The following is a 16023-nucleotide window of genomic DNA, read 5'->3' as shown; positions in this document are numbered from 1 at the left end:
CACAATCGTCCCCAAAAGAATCAAATGCACCCCGAGTGCGGCGAGTAGAGCTCATCAAGGAGGGGCTCACAGAAAAGAGAGGAGTCAAAATAAAAGGCAGTTGCAGTATGTTGAAACGCAAAGAGGGGTGATTTACTTCGATAGATCTTTAATTTGTTATTGTATAGTTAGTCCCACTTTTGCAACAAGAAAGCCAAAAAGGCTTAATAAGCGGTCGTCTTGCTGACCTTCCGTTACGCTACTTGGCGTGACTTGATTGCTGCTTAATACCGTCAAACCATCCAGGGCCCATGACGCCCATGGCTCAACGATTTTAACAGTGAGGTAATAAAAATACGCGAACGAGCTCGAAATACCCTCAACGTTTCTCCATCTGAACTTCTCCTTCTATTTCGTTCGTATTCCCTGATAACTCAGACAAGAATCCCGCCTTTCAACACGACTCTTTTCTCACCGAAATACAAAATCGATTTCACGTTCATGTTATCGGATTGTGAGATTGGGCTGCCTGTGTATTACCTGGTATTCGTAGGAAAAAAAATTATCTGCCATAACGGGTACTCGACACTTACAAAGATCCTTTCGAATCCTTGCGTGAGAAGCTGGTCTTTATGCGCGGCTCACTTGCAGCGAGTCTTCCAATATTGAGTTCAAGTTCAAATAAATAGGTTTTTTAACCCAGTTAATACTCGATTCCTTGAGATTCAAAACAATCTTTTTTTGCAAGCCTGGAACTTTAATAACAGTGAACAGCCCAGACTAACTCAGACTGTACTGAAACCGCGAAAATTCAAAAACTGCATTAAATCAGTTCAGCGTTCGATTTCAGTAGCTGAGAAATAGACCAAGTGACACCTGAATGTCTAGGATGGGTGACCACTACGACTGAAGAAGAAAAAAAACCCGGGCATTTCAAAAACCGGTGGTCACGCTATTGCGTGACGGCCCCTTAATTAGGTGTTTCACTGGCCTCTGAGATGTCACGATATCTCGATCATTCGTCATCCAGCGTGACTCCTTTATTTTATTTTTACCGGGTTCGACAAATCTGACTGGTAAAATTTGTATGTGTTATCCGGGTTGTATTGTTTTACATCGCATCAAGTTTATCGAATAAGTTTTTAATCGTGGACAACGATTCGACAACGAGCACACGGGACCGCTCCGCTTCAGGTTTTGCGCGGACAATAAGACATGAGAGAGCCTAGGCACTAGCAAAATGGCCGACAACTTTTCCTCTGAATTGGAAGATGTTTGAAAATGTGGGCAACTGTTTGGAAACATTCACCACGAAATGCGAGCATTAGTCTCATTCAACAATTGAAAGGTTTTTCTTCATGGAAAAAAGGTGGACTTCACCATGAATTTTGTAAAGGTATGGTACTGCGGGACTGATTTGCTATTGTTATTATTGTATGACTGTCAGAGCGAGCAAAGTTTTATGCTCAATTTTTTTCTTCTGAAATCCATGTTGACTTAAATAATCACAAAATAGTTAAGCTTACTGAACTGCAAAGCAGCGATGATTTTAATCAGTACATGTGTGACTTTTGTTTCTTAGGCTTCCTTGCCACTTTTTTTTTAAGCCCTTTTATGAAACCTTTTGTTTTGTGATAAAATAAATGATAAGCTTAAATAAATCAAAATAAGTTCTGGAAAAGCTGGCCCCATAAGGAACGTAGCCAGCCATAAACTAAAAGGTCTCCCCGACTGTCATAGTCCCAGCTGTCTTGCTGGAGTTGTCAGCTACCATCTACCTAATGACAGCCCTGAATGTTGTAGAGGTTTGTCTATCTTTATTAATTTGCTCTTGGATGAAGCATTAAGACCTGTCTTAAGTAAAGTTTCATGATTTTGTGAAAGTCTCACGACTTTACAGACTCAATTAAATGTAGATGTAGATTTGTGAAAAAACAATCTGAACAGTCACAAATTTCAGAAAAGTTAGAACTGCAGTCAACTCTCTCGTAAGCGATCACTCTTGGTGCACGACAAAGTGGTCGCTTACGGGAGGTGGTCGCTTACGGGAAAGATCAACAAACTAACCTTAATACTGGATTGATTAATTAATTACATAAAAATATCATCTTAGCAGCTAAAATATGGCAAATAGAAACTAATTTATTTGATTTATTTCACATCACTTCATTCTTCTGATGAAACTTTGTATAACATGGTTCATGGTTCATTTTGGAACAGATCACTGTAACAATTCCGGTTTACCTAAAGATCTAATTATAGCCATCTTCTCTGTCTGTAAACTGTCGTTATCTGTCAACAGTCCGGGGAAGCGTCATCAAAATTGAACTTTTGTCACTTCTGAGTAATGATTTACAAGCGATCATACGTGATTTTGTTGGGTGGTCGCTTACCGGAAACGGAAAACGAAAGAATATGTGTAATTTCTGGCCTAAAAAGTGGTCGTGGTCCCTTAAGAAATTTGAGTGGTGGTCGCTTACGAGAGAGCTCTTAAAACAGTATTTAACTGAGAAACAAAACGGTTGTTTGCGAGGCGGACGCTTACGGAAGGTGGTCGCTTAGGAGAAGTGGTCGCTATGAGAGAGTTCACTGTATTCACTAAAATCTGCTGCCATTCAGTAGACAGACAGGCAGACAGATTAGATGAAACCATACATCATCTTCCTTTGGTTAATTTATATTCATAAAATCTTTTTTTCTGTCAAGGGTCTAAAAATATATTAAGAAGTTGTTCAAACCATACTGTAGTCAATGGAGGATCAGAAGATGGTACAACCCAAGCCAAATCAGTCAATAAGAAGACTACTAACAAAGGTAAGTAACATTTAAAGTACGACATGTTACACCCTTGTTCCACTCTCTAGCTAAATTGAAGAGCTGACAGCATATAACCATCTTATATCCAATTATTATGTTTCATTTTATTCATATTTGCCTCACTTTTTGCCTGTGGCCAACACTTCTTTCCTAAAGAAGTGCTCCTATTTTTTTGTTTCCATTTCGACCATCATTTGCAATAAAAAAAATTATTGGAAAAGATGGATTGCTTTGAAACAGCAAAAATGAAGGGTAACAACAGAGTGCATGCTCTGAAGGGAAAATTGCCCTTATCCATGAATTTTCTGTGTCCTATCGAAATGAGGGTAACACATTGAAAAAATATCTAAGCAGATCTGAGCAAAAACACAACCTGAACTTTGACTCAAGGTGGTTAATGCTCTCAACCTGTCAACTGTTGGTAACTATGCTTGTATGTCATTTAGGTGAACGATCAAAGAGGCTTTTTAAGCTACCATCAGGGGATGTCAATTATAATAGAAAATATTACCAAAACACCTTCCTTTCTGCAACACGTGCCATGAGTGACTACCTCCTTAAACCAAGGTATGTAATACATAAATACACAAATGTTAATTGTACAAAATAAATAAATACATTAAATAAATGAAGAGCATACCATGCTAAGAGGAAATTTGGCCGGGAAATCCAAATTGCTACAAATGAGTTCAAGATTGGCACGCAGATTGATTATTACATGTTAAGAACTATTGATATCTCCATAATAAAATAATACATTTTTTTTATCTTGAGGAAAGCTAGTAAGTTTCAGAGCAGTGTTGAAACAAAATAAAACAAATAATGTGTAAGCAAATTTTATTTTAATGCAGGTTGCCTTAACCAACTATAACAAGGAACTAGTAAATTTTAGATAATATTAACTTTTTTTGGAAGTAAAATATATGAAATACATATATTTAAACTGTGGATGAAAGAATGGATAAAAAGGAGACCATCCCAGTCATGTACGTACATTTATTCCCTCATTTATTCATATTTATTTCATCTGCAGTTCAATAAAGGATGTAAGTATGGTTGGCTGAAATTCACGCATTAGCCTATCACTTTTTTGTAATCTCAGTGAATGATCCCCCAAGTGATTTACTCCACTTTGTTTGCCCAATGTGCTCAGTAAAACAAAGGCTGGTAATTCAGTTAAGCATTTCAAGGCTTGCACATGCTTGCCAAAACACAAATACGAAGCTGAGGGCTGCATTTTCATTTTATTGTGTGAACTGGCAGTAATTGAGGATTATAGGAGTGCAATAAAGCTTTGAGTGAATGAGGTCACCATTTAGGTCGGTGAAAGTCTGACTGTTGCTCGTTGTACTTGCTACAGTGAGGTAGTCTTGTGACTATTGCTCCGTCTCTTAATCTGTTGAGAGTAAGATTTCTGTAGAGCTTGGCAGTCCTTGATCCAACCCTTCAGGTTGTGCTTCACTCCTCCCCTATAAATCTAAATAGTTAAATAATCATATGAACACACTGCTGTAGTACATTAATTTATCAGGTAGCACATCAAATTTTTTTAAAACAATCCACTACATCCTTGAACAGGAACAAATTCCATTATTTTGATAAATAATGCAGTAGATTTCAGCAGTTGTTCTGTGTTCTGTAAGGCAATAAAATTAAAAAAAAGTAAAGGTTTCACCAGTTGTCAGTAACTTTGTAATCTTTTTATTTAAATATGTCTCACAAAATTTATAATTTTTTCACTGAGGCCAAATTAAGTTTTTGTATAACAAAAGTTATTGATCAAATTTCAGTGATTTAGAAGGTCTGAAGACTACAGCAGTTCGTAGTGCCTACAGTGATCCAGAGCAACCTCCAGATGTTTGTTATCTGAAATCAGATGTAGAGAAAAGGTGCTGTGTTAGTATAACATGTTTACTCAAGAAGTAATTAGAAGCTTTTAAAATTAAAGTTTGATCATGTGTTTTTAAGTGAAGTGTCACTTGATGTCCTCGTTGTTGTCTAAAAATACAAAATTATTCATTAACTCGTTGCATAATCTCCTACACAGCCGTTCTTAGTGTCATCATGCAGTGCTTCTCCCCACTGACTATTGCGTGGCGACACTAAGAAAGGCTGCATGGAGACTACTCATTGCCATTGTTAGTTTGATTGTATTGTAAGCTCTATTGGTCAATTTTGTTTTGATAGCTGTGTGGTTAATTCTGCTGGTTGTGCAAGCAGGTCAATCCTGCACTGTGTTGATGGCTAACTGGAGGCTTTGTTGCTTTGCAACTTAGCCCAATACAAAACTAATTATTTAACTTGTTCTTCAGCATCTAAGGTAAAGGATTACCACTGTAGTACTGTGATGTTTACTTGAAATGATTCAAACATTAATTCTGCTTGTCTTGACGTGATGTTCAGTATTTTTTTTTTTTTTTTTTTTTGCAGAAAAGTTAACAAAATAGAGACTTAATACCAAAAAAATTGCTTATTGAAGTTAATTTTTTGTAATGTCCCAGACAAAAAGTTTTTTTTTGAGAAAATATCCATGTCCCTCCCATGTCTCAACAACTATTTTGTCTTTAGTTACTTCTTTTTGGAAATTCTCCAGTGCATAACTTACATATTAAGAAAGCAAGGCATATCATGGTTAATACTTTATCATATTATTATTAATAATATTTGTAACTCAGTAATTATCCATTGGCCGTTTTTGCTGTGGAGTACATATTATGCCTGTACAAATAGTACTGTGTACATGTAGCTTTACAGCAGCTGCAGCAATTAGCAATAAATTACAAATTCTGAATTTAAACATTTCTACCAAAAGGTCTTATGAAATTTGGGGAGGACCTGAAGGTCTTGCAAGAGAGATCTGGGACAGAAAAAAGGCGTATGAGGAAAGTGAACGCTATAGAAAAGGTAAGCTTTACTATTTTACAAATGGATGAGAGTTTTAGGTTCTAAAGAAACTATGGTGCTGTGTCGGTGTGGATTGGAAAAAGAATGCTTGGTTGTATCAACATAGGTAATATATAACTGAAGATAACTAATGGCCACCACAAAAAGATTTGAATGCTGTTTCATCAGAGTAAATTATGTTGTTAAAACAATGTTGATAAAACCAAACGTTACTTTATTGTTTTTAAAATAACTACCACTCTAAAGTAATTTTAAAGAATAATTGAGGGTTCAGATCTAAAATCTTCTGTGGGGGCAACAACACATTTAGTAATTTTCTTGTCAAATACTTGCAACATTCATGTTAATTACATGACACATTTGACCATATTTGTCAGTCTTGATGCCCCAGGCTAGCTGAAAAGAATTTGTTTATTATATGTTTTTGGTTCATATTTACAAAAATATATTGTACCATCATCCCTTTTGTCGTCACAGAAGATCTGAATTTATTCACTGTTAGGGTTAGGAGCACTTATAGGACATTTAAAGAAGACAATAAGGGATCATTCAAAGAAGAAAGAGGAAAACCAGGTACACTGTTAACACTAGCTCTCTCTATACTAACTAGTTATGTATATTTAATTACACTTGACTGATTTGTTGCCAAGGGATCCAAGTGTACCCAGGTAATAACTGCATTTTTCTATCTGATACCAGTTTCTGACATGATAAAGTCACTGAGAAAAAGCTTTTTTCTCTACATCACAGCTTTTTATAGTAGCATTTGTAATAAAAGAATGGTTTGCACAAAAAACATTTTCACAATGAGTTATAGAAACTTTGCCACACATGTCATCAGTTTTGATTTTTCTTGTTCTGTTATCAAAAATGTCTTATGTTTTGTTGCAAAATCCTGGATCCCTGTTTGAAATATTCATTTTCAGTACAAACTGTTCAAGAAGATTTGTATAGTGCAGTAAAGCAGTACCTTAATGTTACGATATTAAGAAATCTGACCTTAGGCTGAGGGGAAAAGCATATGAAACCTCAACTTCAATGGTAGAAATCATGTATGAAATGCAGTGTACCACTCAATTTACTCTGACTGAAAATCAACAAATTTACTGTACAGTATTCATTGCAAAAGAAACGCTCCTGTTGGTTACAATAGAATATTTATAGATTAATACGCAATAATCTCTCTTACATGTATGAGTGCAGGGTCGTATTGTGATATATGTATATATAACATTTTAAAATAATATGTTTGCCATTTTTAGCAATTTGGTGAAAGGACACAAAGAAATATGATGCTAAAAGGCTCTGCCAAAGTTGTAACCTATGCAATTTGCAGGTATCTGTGTAACTTCCATTTTTAGAAATGCTTTTACTGTCAGATACCACTTTGTTGATGCACAGTGTTGATCTGAGTTGTTCTTTTCTACTGCCGTCACCAGCTTATATCCTTCAGTGAATGTATGATCAAAATAATGTATAATGAAAATAAAAACTTCTTTCAACACCTACATCTTAAGAATTTGACTTCTCTATGTCTGAAGGTTCTGGATACAAAGACTACCAAGTAGCATAAAAATATAAAATTGTAGCATTTGAAGGTGTAAGCAGAAGAGTGGATTTAAAAGTATGTACACTCTAAGAACTATGCATGCCTTTCTCTTGATCAAAACCATTCAAATTCAAATACACATATAGTTTACCAGACAGACTCTTGACTTGCTGCTGTCTCGGTTTCTTACTTGAGTTGCCATAAGACTGAGTATGAGACAAATGGCAAGCTTTTTATGAAGGCACAAAAATGAAGGATTTTCCACATTGGTTCCCACATTTTTGGTCAGCTTTTTTAGCACTCTTGGGAAGTGGCCAAGGTGGAGATGCATTGATGTCTAAGGGTATCCGTAAATGTTGGTTCATGGAGAGTACCGATATGTATTGGTGTAGTATCACCGTACCATCACCTCTGGTCACCAAGGCTTTAGTGATACAGTTTCTTAATGTAGGGTCCCATCACCAGATACAGAAATCTTGTACCTTGGATAATAACGCCTGGTACTTTTCGTCACCACTGAGGTTTGAGAGGCAAAAAAAGTTGATTTCCAACTTGGAGCTCACGGTTGTTATTAATGAAGGGGTCCAAGCTATACAGCTCACACAATTCCAGTATCTTTTGCTCCTTTCTCGTTGACAGTTGTCAGGCAGGTTTTAAGGCTCTTCATTTGCCTGGAATGCGTTCTTCTTGGGTAGCCACCTTGATAGCGACCATCTGAGTTTGATTGACCTGAAGAAAGGCGTGAATCGAAGGCAGTGTTTAGTCAACAGCTGTGTTTAGAAATCCTGCTGGCAACTTCTTCAGGTCCTTGAATTCTTTTGCAGGTCCCTGACAACTAGCAAAATTTGTACAAAGGGATGACCAAATAAATTAGCTAATCCTGCAGATCTAGGAGGCTCGCACCTTACTGGACAAGTACACACATTCACCTGTTTTCAGATTCCAGGGCCATTCTCATTGAAAGAAACATCTTGATACCTGTCCAAACTATCTCTCTGATGGCTTTGCCAAATGTTTCTGTGCCATCATTCTACAAGAGAAACAAGCCATTGCTGGACCGGGATCCTAATTGAACAGGATAAGTGGTCCCGCAAACTCCACAATCGTCTTTTCTGGTTCATTACCTTCAAAACGAAGAATAAGCAGGAAACCATGGTGTTTGGAAACCATACGGAAGAGGTGGAAGATTTGCTCAATGTCAGCCATTACCGTCATTTCTTTGAAACAGGACGCCAAAAACACTATTCATGTTGAGAGGTGACCAACAACGTAGCTGATGAATCTAAGACTGTCCAAATCTGACCTCATTTCCTTGGGTGATAAATCGCCTAAATGTGGGAGATGCCATACTTGAACAGGAGTAGAGGCAGAATTTCCTTCCTTTTGTAGGTCTTTGAGGTCGTGCTTTCCAGCCGGAAGGAAAAATCAAGGATGCAGACGCTGATTTTTCTCAGAAACTCTCAGGAGTCTTTCTCCATTTGCTGTTTTCTCTTGTATGATCACACAACCCCATTCAGCCTGGAAATGCTTAAGTTGCATGAAGTCTAGAGACAAATGATCTTCCCACAGCATGCTTAAAACTCATTAACTTCACTCTTTCTTTGATAGGTGTTCCCCTGCTCTTTGGTGCACATGATGGATCTCTCTTTGATTCACAAGTGGCTTGTACACATTACATGATCTTGTAGCTGAACAACTCACTCGGTCTGGATGCAAGTTTTTTAGCTTGGTCAAGACTCTTTGGCCCAGACAACAATTATATGATGAAAACAGTTATGCACTTGTCTACTTACTTGATCCAGATACACTTGGTTGGAAACAATCCAACAGAGGTGTACCTCTACCGAACAGGATATGGAATCTTGTTTTGGTGTTGATCAAGGAATTTGTGCTTAAATGTCTCAGAAGTGTGAGATACATGGGACTATTTCTGTTTAAGAAATCTCTCCTTCAAAATGCTCCTTCGGATCTGATTACATGTTCCTAGAGGGCAATTTCAGCACCTGCCTGGTGATGGAGTCAATAACCGATGCAGGGATACAATGTCCATAATGATCTTCCTTCCTCTAGCTTCTGCGCATCAAGAGAAGGTAGTTTTCTTCTGGCCCCTGTACTCCAAGTATTACAGTATATCTAAGATCATTGGTAGTCATAGATGCATTGTTTCGATCATCTGCAGTTGCATTGCATAACTCCTGTGGCCTCTACCACGTTGCTACATGACATTCTGATGTAAAGTTTCACTCCCCATCTGAACCTGGTGCATGGATACATTTCTCCATGTGAAGTAGAGATTGTTGGCGATAGCTACTGCATCTGTCACACCTGATATGTTCTCTTCACCCCTTGGCAAAATAATTCTCCAGTAGTTGATATTATAGGTTTCCCACCCCTCAATTTTGCATGACTTCATATTATATGGTTTAACAAGGTATTTGAAAGAGGCACTGAATTGTCTCTATAAATGATCTGTGTATGTATTAATTTAAGTGTATTTCTTAGATACTTACCGAGTGTTTCGCTACTTTGCATCATCTTTTAATAAATACTTATCTGTTGTAATTTGTTTTCTTTCAGCAACTTAGCTGTTATGCTGTTTAAATTTGGTGCATATTTATACACTGGATCAGCAACCATGTTATCAGAATCTATTCACTCTTTGGCTGATATGTTAAACCAGGTATATACTGTGCAAATGTAATGTTCCTTTCTAACTATTAAGATTCTTTATTTCTTCATGGGTGTTCCATGAGTGCTTTTTCTCAAAGTTAATGATCTAGATCGCTTGAACAATCAGATATCGTCTTTTGAGTGACACAGATATATGAAAGAATGTTATATGAAACATAAAATTATGTTTTGAACTGCAGATAAGAGATCAAATAGAAGAAAGATCCTCGCAGTTTGTACGCAACTTAATTAGTTGTGAAAAGAAAGCCTGAACAAAATTCAGGCTTGAACGGGATTTGAACCCATGACGTCTTCGATGCCGTTGCAGTGTTCTACCAACTGGGCTATTAAGCCAACTGGGAGCTGGTCATATTGTGAGTTCGTAAAATACCCGTCAAGGATGAATAAATGAATGTAAATATATGAAACATATATTTTGAACTGCGGATGAAAGATCGAATAAAAGAAAGATCCTCGAAGCTAGACGCAACTTAAGCAGTTGCGTAAAGAAATATATGAACAAATATATGAACTGTTCAGACCTTCAAGGTACTCTCCAGTAGGGTCCATCGATGAACATTGGATTCATATTTGCCTGAAATGAGGGTGGTATTGAAATTTTCAGCATACTTTGGTCTGTCTTCATGACTGCAGTCAACTGAACTGGGCGATATGGCACTGACAGCTCATCTAACACTTCATCTACTTTGCTAAAACTGCATCTCCGCTTTAATTTCGTGATTTGGCCAAAGGTATATATTAAAAGGAACTAAATTTCGCGAAAATTGTCAAAATACTGATCTGCATTAACAAACAGTCTCAGAATTGGCACAACTGATTTTAATTTTCCATGACAATAGTTTCCAATTGACACTGAACAAAACCATATTATAACAAAACGAAATTGAAAACAGTTTGACATGTTTCTTTGCAACAAAGCAGACCTATACAAGAGTACATGACACCGTCTATTTGCGCTCACAACTGATTAGGACATGGATCCTCGAGAGGAAGAGCTGACTCACCCTTTACTTACTCACCCTTTGCTTTACTTTAACCCCAGCAACTCCTGCTTTCTCCCATCCTTTGGCAACGTAGCGCTTTCCCTCACTGCTAGTCAAGCGGTTGTATAGGCTTACCATCCAGCTGGCATGCAAGGGCTTCAGGACAAACAGTCTTAAATCGACTTCAATGTCATCAGTACTTGTTCCTGATTCCATTTGCGTTTGGATTCCTGCTGAATACCATTTAGTAAACTGGTCCTTCATGAACCACTTAGCCTCTCCATAGACAGTAAGATCCAGAGGCTGGAAGAAATTGTGTCATGTGTGCAGGAACTGACACAACCTCAATATTCAGTGATGCCGACTTCAACAAAACCTTGTCAGTTTTCTGGCCCCTGAACACGTCCCAAACAGGTAACGCTTTTTGCGTTGGTTGCAGTCTCGGCTCCTTCCGTTTTTGGTCTACTTGTGGCTTGATTACTTTATCTATTAGCGTTAGCATTTCCTCTTCATTTGAGTAATGTTTTGGTTTCTGTGAAATTGCAAATCCTTTGGGAAACTTGAAGCCTCTTGGCTGGCTGACTATGGTTTTCCCTTGATATATGGTCTGCACTGGCAAAAAATTGCCTTGAGAGCGAGATAACAAGGGTAAGAGTAATATTTCCTCTTGTCAGTGAGGCCTTTTATTGGAACTGCAGAGGAATTTCGTGGAGCCATTGTCATTCTTCCCAGCGCGACGTACGAGCAAGGGGTTTGGTCAGCATTTAGCACCAATTTCAGGAGGAATGTTATGTTGAGTGATTGCCCTGTTGATGTCGGCAAGGAAAGTAAGCTTGCACTCCTCGAACAGTCCTGGTGGACACATGGTAGTTCCAGCTCGGCGCAAGAAGTTGCAGCGCCTATAAATAGACTTAACCCAGGGGACTGTGGGCTCGAATCCTGGAAAATTTGTCGTCGGATTGCTGTTGACAAGCGCCAATGCAGTTGCTTTTATGACGGAGTAATTAACTCTCCATCAATGCTGGCCATCTTTGGAAACCATGCGTTCTAACGTGGTAGAACAGTCTATCATAGTACAGCTTAAGCTTGTACGACTACACCCTCGCCAAAATATATAGCATCAGCTGTAATGTGTTGAAACATTGCCTTGATGTAATCATTTGGGATGTTTCTCCCATCTTGGAAATTTCACTTACCGTAAAATTTATATATTATATTTATGTTGTCTATAATTCCCTTGATTGAGGTGATGGTGAGTGATTCATTAAAAACTCGTTAAAATTTTATATAAATGCAGTAAATCTCTAGTAACTGGAACACTCTATTTCAGTGCTTGTTAGCTGTTGGTATCTTAACCTCCATTAAGAAACCTTCTCCAGATCACCCGTAAGTATCATTATGAATTGTGAAATATAGTTCTTCTGGTTATTAAGAGGTCTTCAGAAGAGAGGATAAGTTTGTCGTAACACATGTCTTTCAATTAATATCATTATAAGGAATTTTCGATTGCAACTTTGTAGCCATAGATGACCTATGTTACGAAAATAGCGTGCATGCCTAAAAACAGTCTATTGCTGTCTTACCCTCTTTAGATATGGCTGGTCAAGAGCTCGTTATGTATATTCTCTCATCAGTGGTGTGGGGATATTTTTTCTTGGAGCTGGTGTGACAGTGTACCATGGTGTTACAGGTCTCATTAACCCTGCTCCCTTAGAAAATCTTGCTATGGTAAGTTGGACATCCAAATTTGACAGTTAAGCATTGTCATTCCTGTTATGAAAAAGTCTTTCGGAGCTTTCAAGCAGAGTACACTTGGTAAATAAGTAGTATAGAATGCAACGTTTAGGCCTCTTTTTTGCGGTGGAATCTCATTACTTTTCGGGAGAATAAATTAACACCGATGACTTCATAGGCTATTGTCTTGATCTCATAAATAAGATACAGTGGATTCTCATTAATGGCTGTTAGAATACATTGATATAATAGGATGATGTCATGTTCTATTTTAAGCTTACCAACAGGTGACGAACTAGTTTGACAGGTTTATCTATTTTTTGCTGACCTTGCCTCCTCCTCCTCCTCCTCCTCCACATTTCCCACCACCACCATCACAATACTATTGTTTCACGCCGCTGTTTTTAAATTTCGCGGACCTAAACACCGGCGTGAAACAATAGCATTATGGTGGTCGTAGTAAGGAGGAGGGGGAGGAGGAGGCAAAAATAGAAATGAGGAAAAAAGAGGCCTAAACGGTGCATACGATACTTCTCAAATAAACAGTAATCAAACTACTCGAAAGGAAGTTCATTTTAAAGATTTTAACCTCGAAAAGTCCCGTTTTTAAACCAAATGATATTTAAACGTTTAGATGAGAGGTGAAATTTTCAGAAATACTATTTTAACCCTGTTGTGTTTTGTTATTTGTTTCAAGTTACCAGCACTCATTCAGGGTGGGTTCCTTTAACCATGTTTATTAGTTAGCTTCCATGTATTACATGTACTTTCAAAATCTCAAAACATGACGACCGACATTTGAAGAACCATAAATCCATTTTGGAAGTGAAAATTTCTGGAGCCGGATTCACAAAGCCTTATTAAGTTAAGATGAATCACAAGTATAGGCGAATCTTTGCTGACGTCATTGTTTACATTTTTCCTCATTAGCATACGACTTAACTCATAGAAGCCGTGGCCGTATATATATAAACTAAATGCAAAAGTTGAAAGAGCTGATTAAGTTGAACAATTTGTGCAATTTTCAGCTCTTTGCAAGCAATATTAAAGGAACTATCAGCCATCAAAAACTGCGAAATTGCTGGGTGGCGAAAAAGTTAACGAGCCATACATTCTCTGTAAAATTTCGAGTTTTTAGGAGAGAATTTCTCCGAAACCATTCGATGTATTGGGCTCAAATTTTCAGAGAAAACTGTCCTTTCAATATTTAGAGTTTTTATTTTATTGGCGTCATCAGAGAGTGATAAGCGTATGTTAATGAGGCAAAAAGTGTAAACAAAGATTCGCCTATTGTTTCTGAACCGTAGGTTTTGTATTTAGATAATACTTAGGACCCATCTTATTCAGATCGAATCCATTGTCTGGTCACTTAATTACATAGTTACCGCTTTGATATAAAGTATGCTTGTCAAGCAAGATCTCGATAGTTATGGGGCTACCTTAAGAAAAAAAATTCATTTGATTTGTTTGTTTGTGAATTTCCTTCAGGCATGATTGCACTTCAGTCAAAATGTTTGTTTAGAGTTACCCCTCCCCTCCGCAAATGGATATTGGCTTAAAAAATGTTGGGTTTGGCTTTTACAGTCATAGGGTTCACTTGTTTATCTCCGTATGATTTTCCATAAGAAAACGAAAACCAACAAGCCAACAATGACACATCTTCATGCCAGATATTTTTAAAATTCCAGCTTCGGTATATTTGTATCCAGATGGATTGTGTCGTTTGTTTCATTTACCTAGTAGCTAGTATCACTCCATTCACTGCTCGTCTGATTAAAGTTTTCAAGCTGAACTCGGTAAAAACCTTTTCGAACGTCGACATGGTACATCTGCAGTCAATATTTATTCATGATGTAACCTAATTCTATCCTTTTCTTATTCCATGACACAGGCTTATACTATTCTTGCTGGGTCATTTTTAGTGGAAGGAGGTTAGTTGACCGTTATCATTCTGTTTTAGATACCAGCACCTTAGGTTAACTAGATCTTAGTTAACATAACTTTGTAGGCTTAGATAGATCTCGTAAATGTAACCTCTCTACAACAGCCAAACAACATCAACGGTTGGTGCTGCGGCTACAGAATCAAAAACATTTTTGTATTTAACGAAGTCTGGCTTAATACTATCGCAATCTACCTTCCTCATCTAAAATAAAAGTGCAATACAGTGTTTAAATTTACTGCGTTCAAATATTCTTCTGTTAGTAGTAGTTACTGATTCTTGTTTCTTTAATTGTCAAAGTTCCATGTCTCAGTTTGTTTTACAGAAATGTCTGGAGGTACCTTCCAGTTAAGACAGTCGATTTTGCTAAGATGAAAGTTGATCAAATTTTTTTTTTTCGATTTTTTAGTAACACTTAATTTCACACAGATGAAATCTTTGAAGCTGACTGTTGAGGTTGTGTTGTGGCCAAATTTCCAGCAAGATGGAAATCATTGCTGGCATTTTGTTACTCAATTTCCAGGGTAGCATATCACATTGATATGATGTTGGTGGTTTAAACGTAATGTTAGATGCTTCCATTCATCTGGCTATAACACGCAATGTCTGTTACATGATTTGCATTTAGTGTTCTGGAGTAATGTAGACTGCTGATCACACGGTGTGATTTCTCTTTTATTGACATTTGAACATGTAAGGTACAATCATGGTGTCAGAAGGGGGATCTGCTTCTGTAGGGAGTTTAAGAAGCTACTATACGAAGACGGCAACGAGAACGCCACAAAACAGTAGGATTTAATGAGAAAAACAAAGGCTCTGCACGTGCGTTATAAATTTTGGTACGCTTCTTCGCCGTACTTGGCCAAACAACAACGTAAAATGACAAATTCAAGGCTTTGCGGAGAACGTGAGCACATGACGGTAAATTTTTCATTCTCTGCCTCAGCTTGAACGCCGTTCCCACCTGTTCTGTTTCTGGATAGTTCGGCCACATTGTACAAGTTGAACGAATTGGAATAATTGCGAAGTAGTGCAAGTGACGCGAACTCATATTTTCAAGCGACGTTTTCGTTGGCGTTACCGTCCTTTTGTTTGAGTAAGGAGTCTACAGGATGCGCACCAATCTCTACCACCGTCTTCTCTTAGATCTAATAAAGGGAAACTGTAATATTTTTACCGCTGTGTTTTGCAGTCAGCTTGTCTCAGTTGGCAATCTGTAGAAAACAGTCAAAATATGGAGAAAGCAAAATTTCGTATGTGAACAGTTGACTGTGAAGAGAGGTGTATGATGCCTTGTACAATTGATGTTAAATTCTGTATCTGTACTTATACATTTCCACTCATTTTGGTGCCTATATTCTAAGATGTATAAGCAATAACACTCCAACGTTTTAACTCTTTACCAGCCACATTGCTACTGGCTA

At 37.6% G+C, this 16023-nt stretch overlaps 1 protein-coding gene across 1 annotated transcript in view; it reads left to right on the top strand.

Moving 5' to 3' along the window:
- The first annotated feature begins 1196 nt into the window (after window positions 1-1196).
- LOC146457854 (proton-coupled zinc antiporter SLC30A9, mitochondrial-like) overlaps window positions 1197-16023 on the top strand; it is a 20489-nt gene continuing 5662 nt past the window's right edge. Inside the window, exons 1-12 of the mRNA XM_085091571.1 lie at window positions 1197-1375; window positions 2686-2793; window positions 3243-3363; window positions 4587-4685; window positions 5609-5700; window positions 6203-6273; window positions 6963-7036; window positions 9827-9929; window positions 12254-12309; window positions 12516-12651; window positions 14549-14588; window positions 16006-16023. The exon at window positions 16006-16023 is cut by the window's right edge and continues 54 nt beyond it. Coding sequence (XP_084947697.1) covers window positions 1261-1375; window positions 2686-2793; window positions 3243-3363; window positions 4587-4685; window positions 5609-5700; window positions 6203-6273; window positions 6963-7036; window positions 9827-9929; window positions 12254-12309; window positions 12516-12651; window positions 14549-14588; window positions 16006-16023 — 1033 coding nt within the window. The 5' untranslated portion in view covers window positions 1197-1260. The remainder of the gene's footprint in view (window positions 1376-2685; window positions 2794-3242; window positions 3364-4586; window positions 4686-5608; window positions 5701-6202; window positions 6274-6962; window positions 7037-9826; window positions 9930-12253; window positions 12310-12515; window positions 12652-14548; window positions 14589-16005) is intronic.

Source organism: Pavona decussata, unplaced genomic scaffold (genome assembly GCF_977016875.1).
Source record: "Pavona decussata unplaced genomic scaffold, jaPavDecu1.1 SCAFFOLD_237, whole genome shotgun sequence".
Taxonomy (NCBI): domain Eukaryota; kingdom Metazoa; phylum Cnidaria; class Anthozoa; order Scleractinia; family Agariciidae; genus Pavona; species Pavona decussata.
The sequence above is the reverse complement of the archived record's forward strand: the minus strand, read 5'-3'. Positions and strand labels throughout refer to the sequence as shown.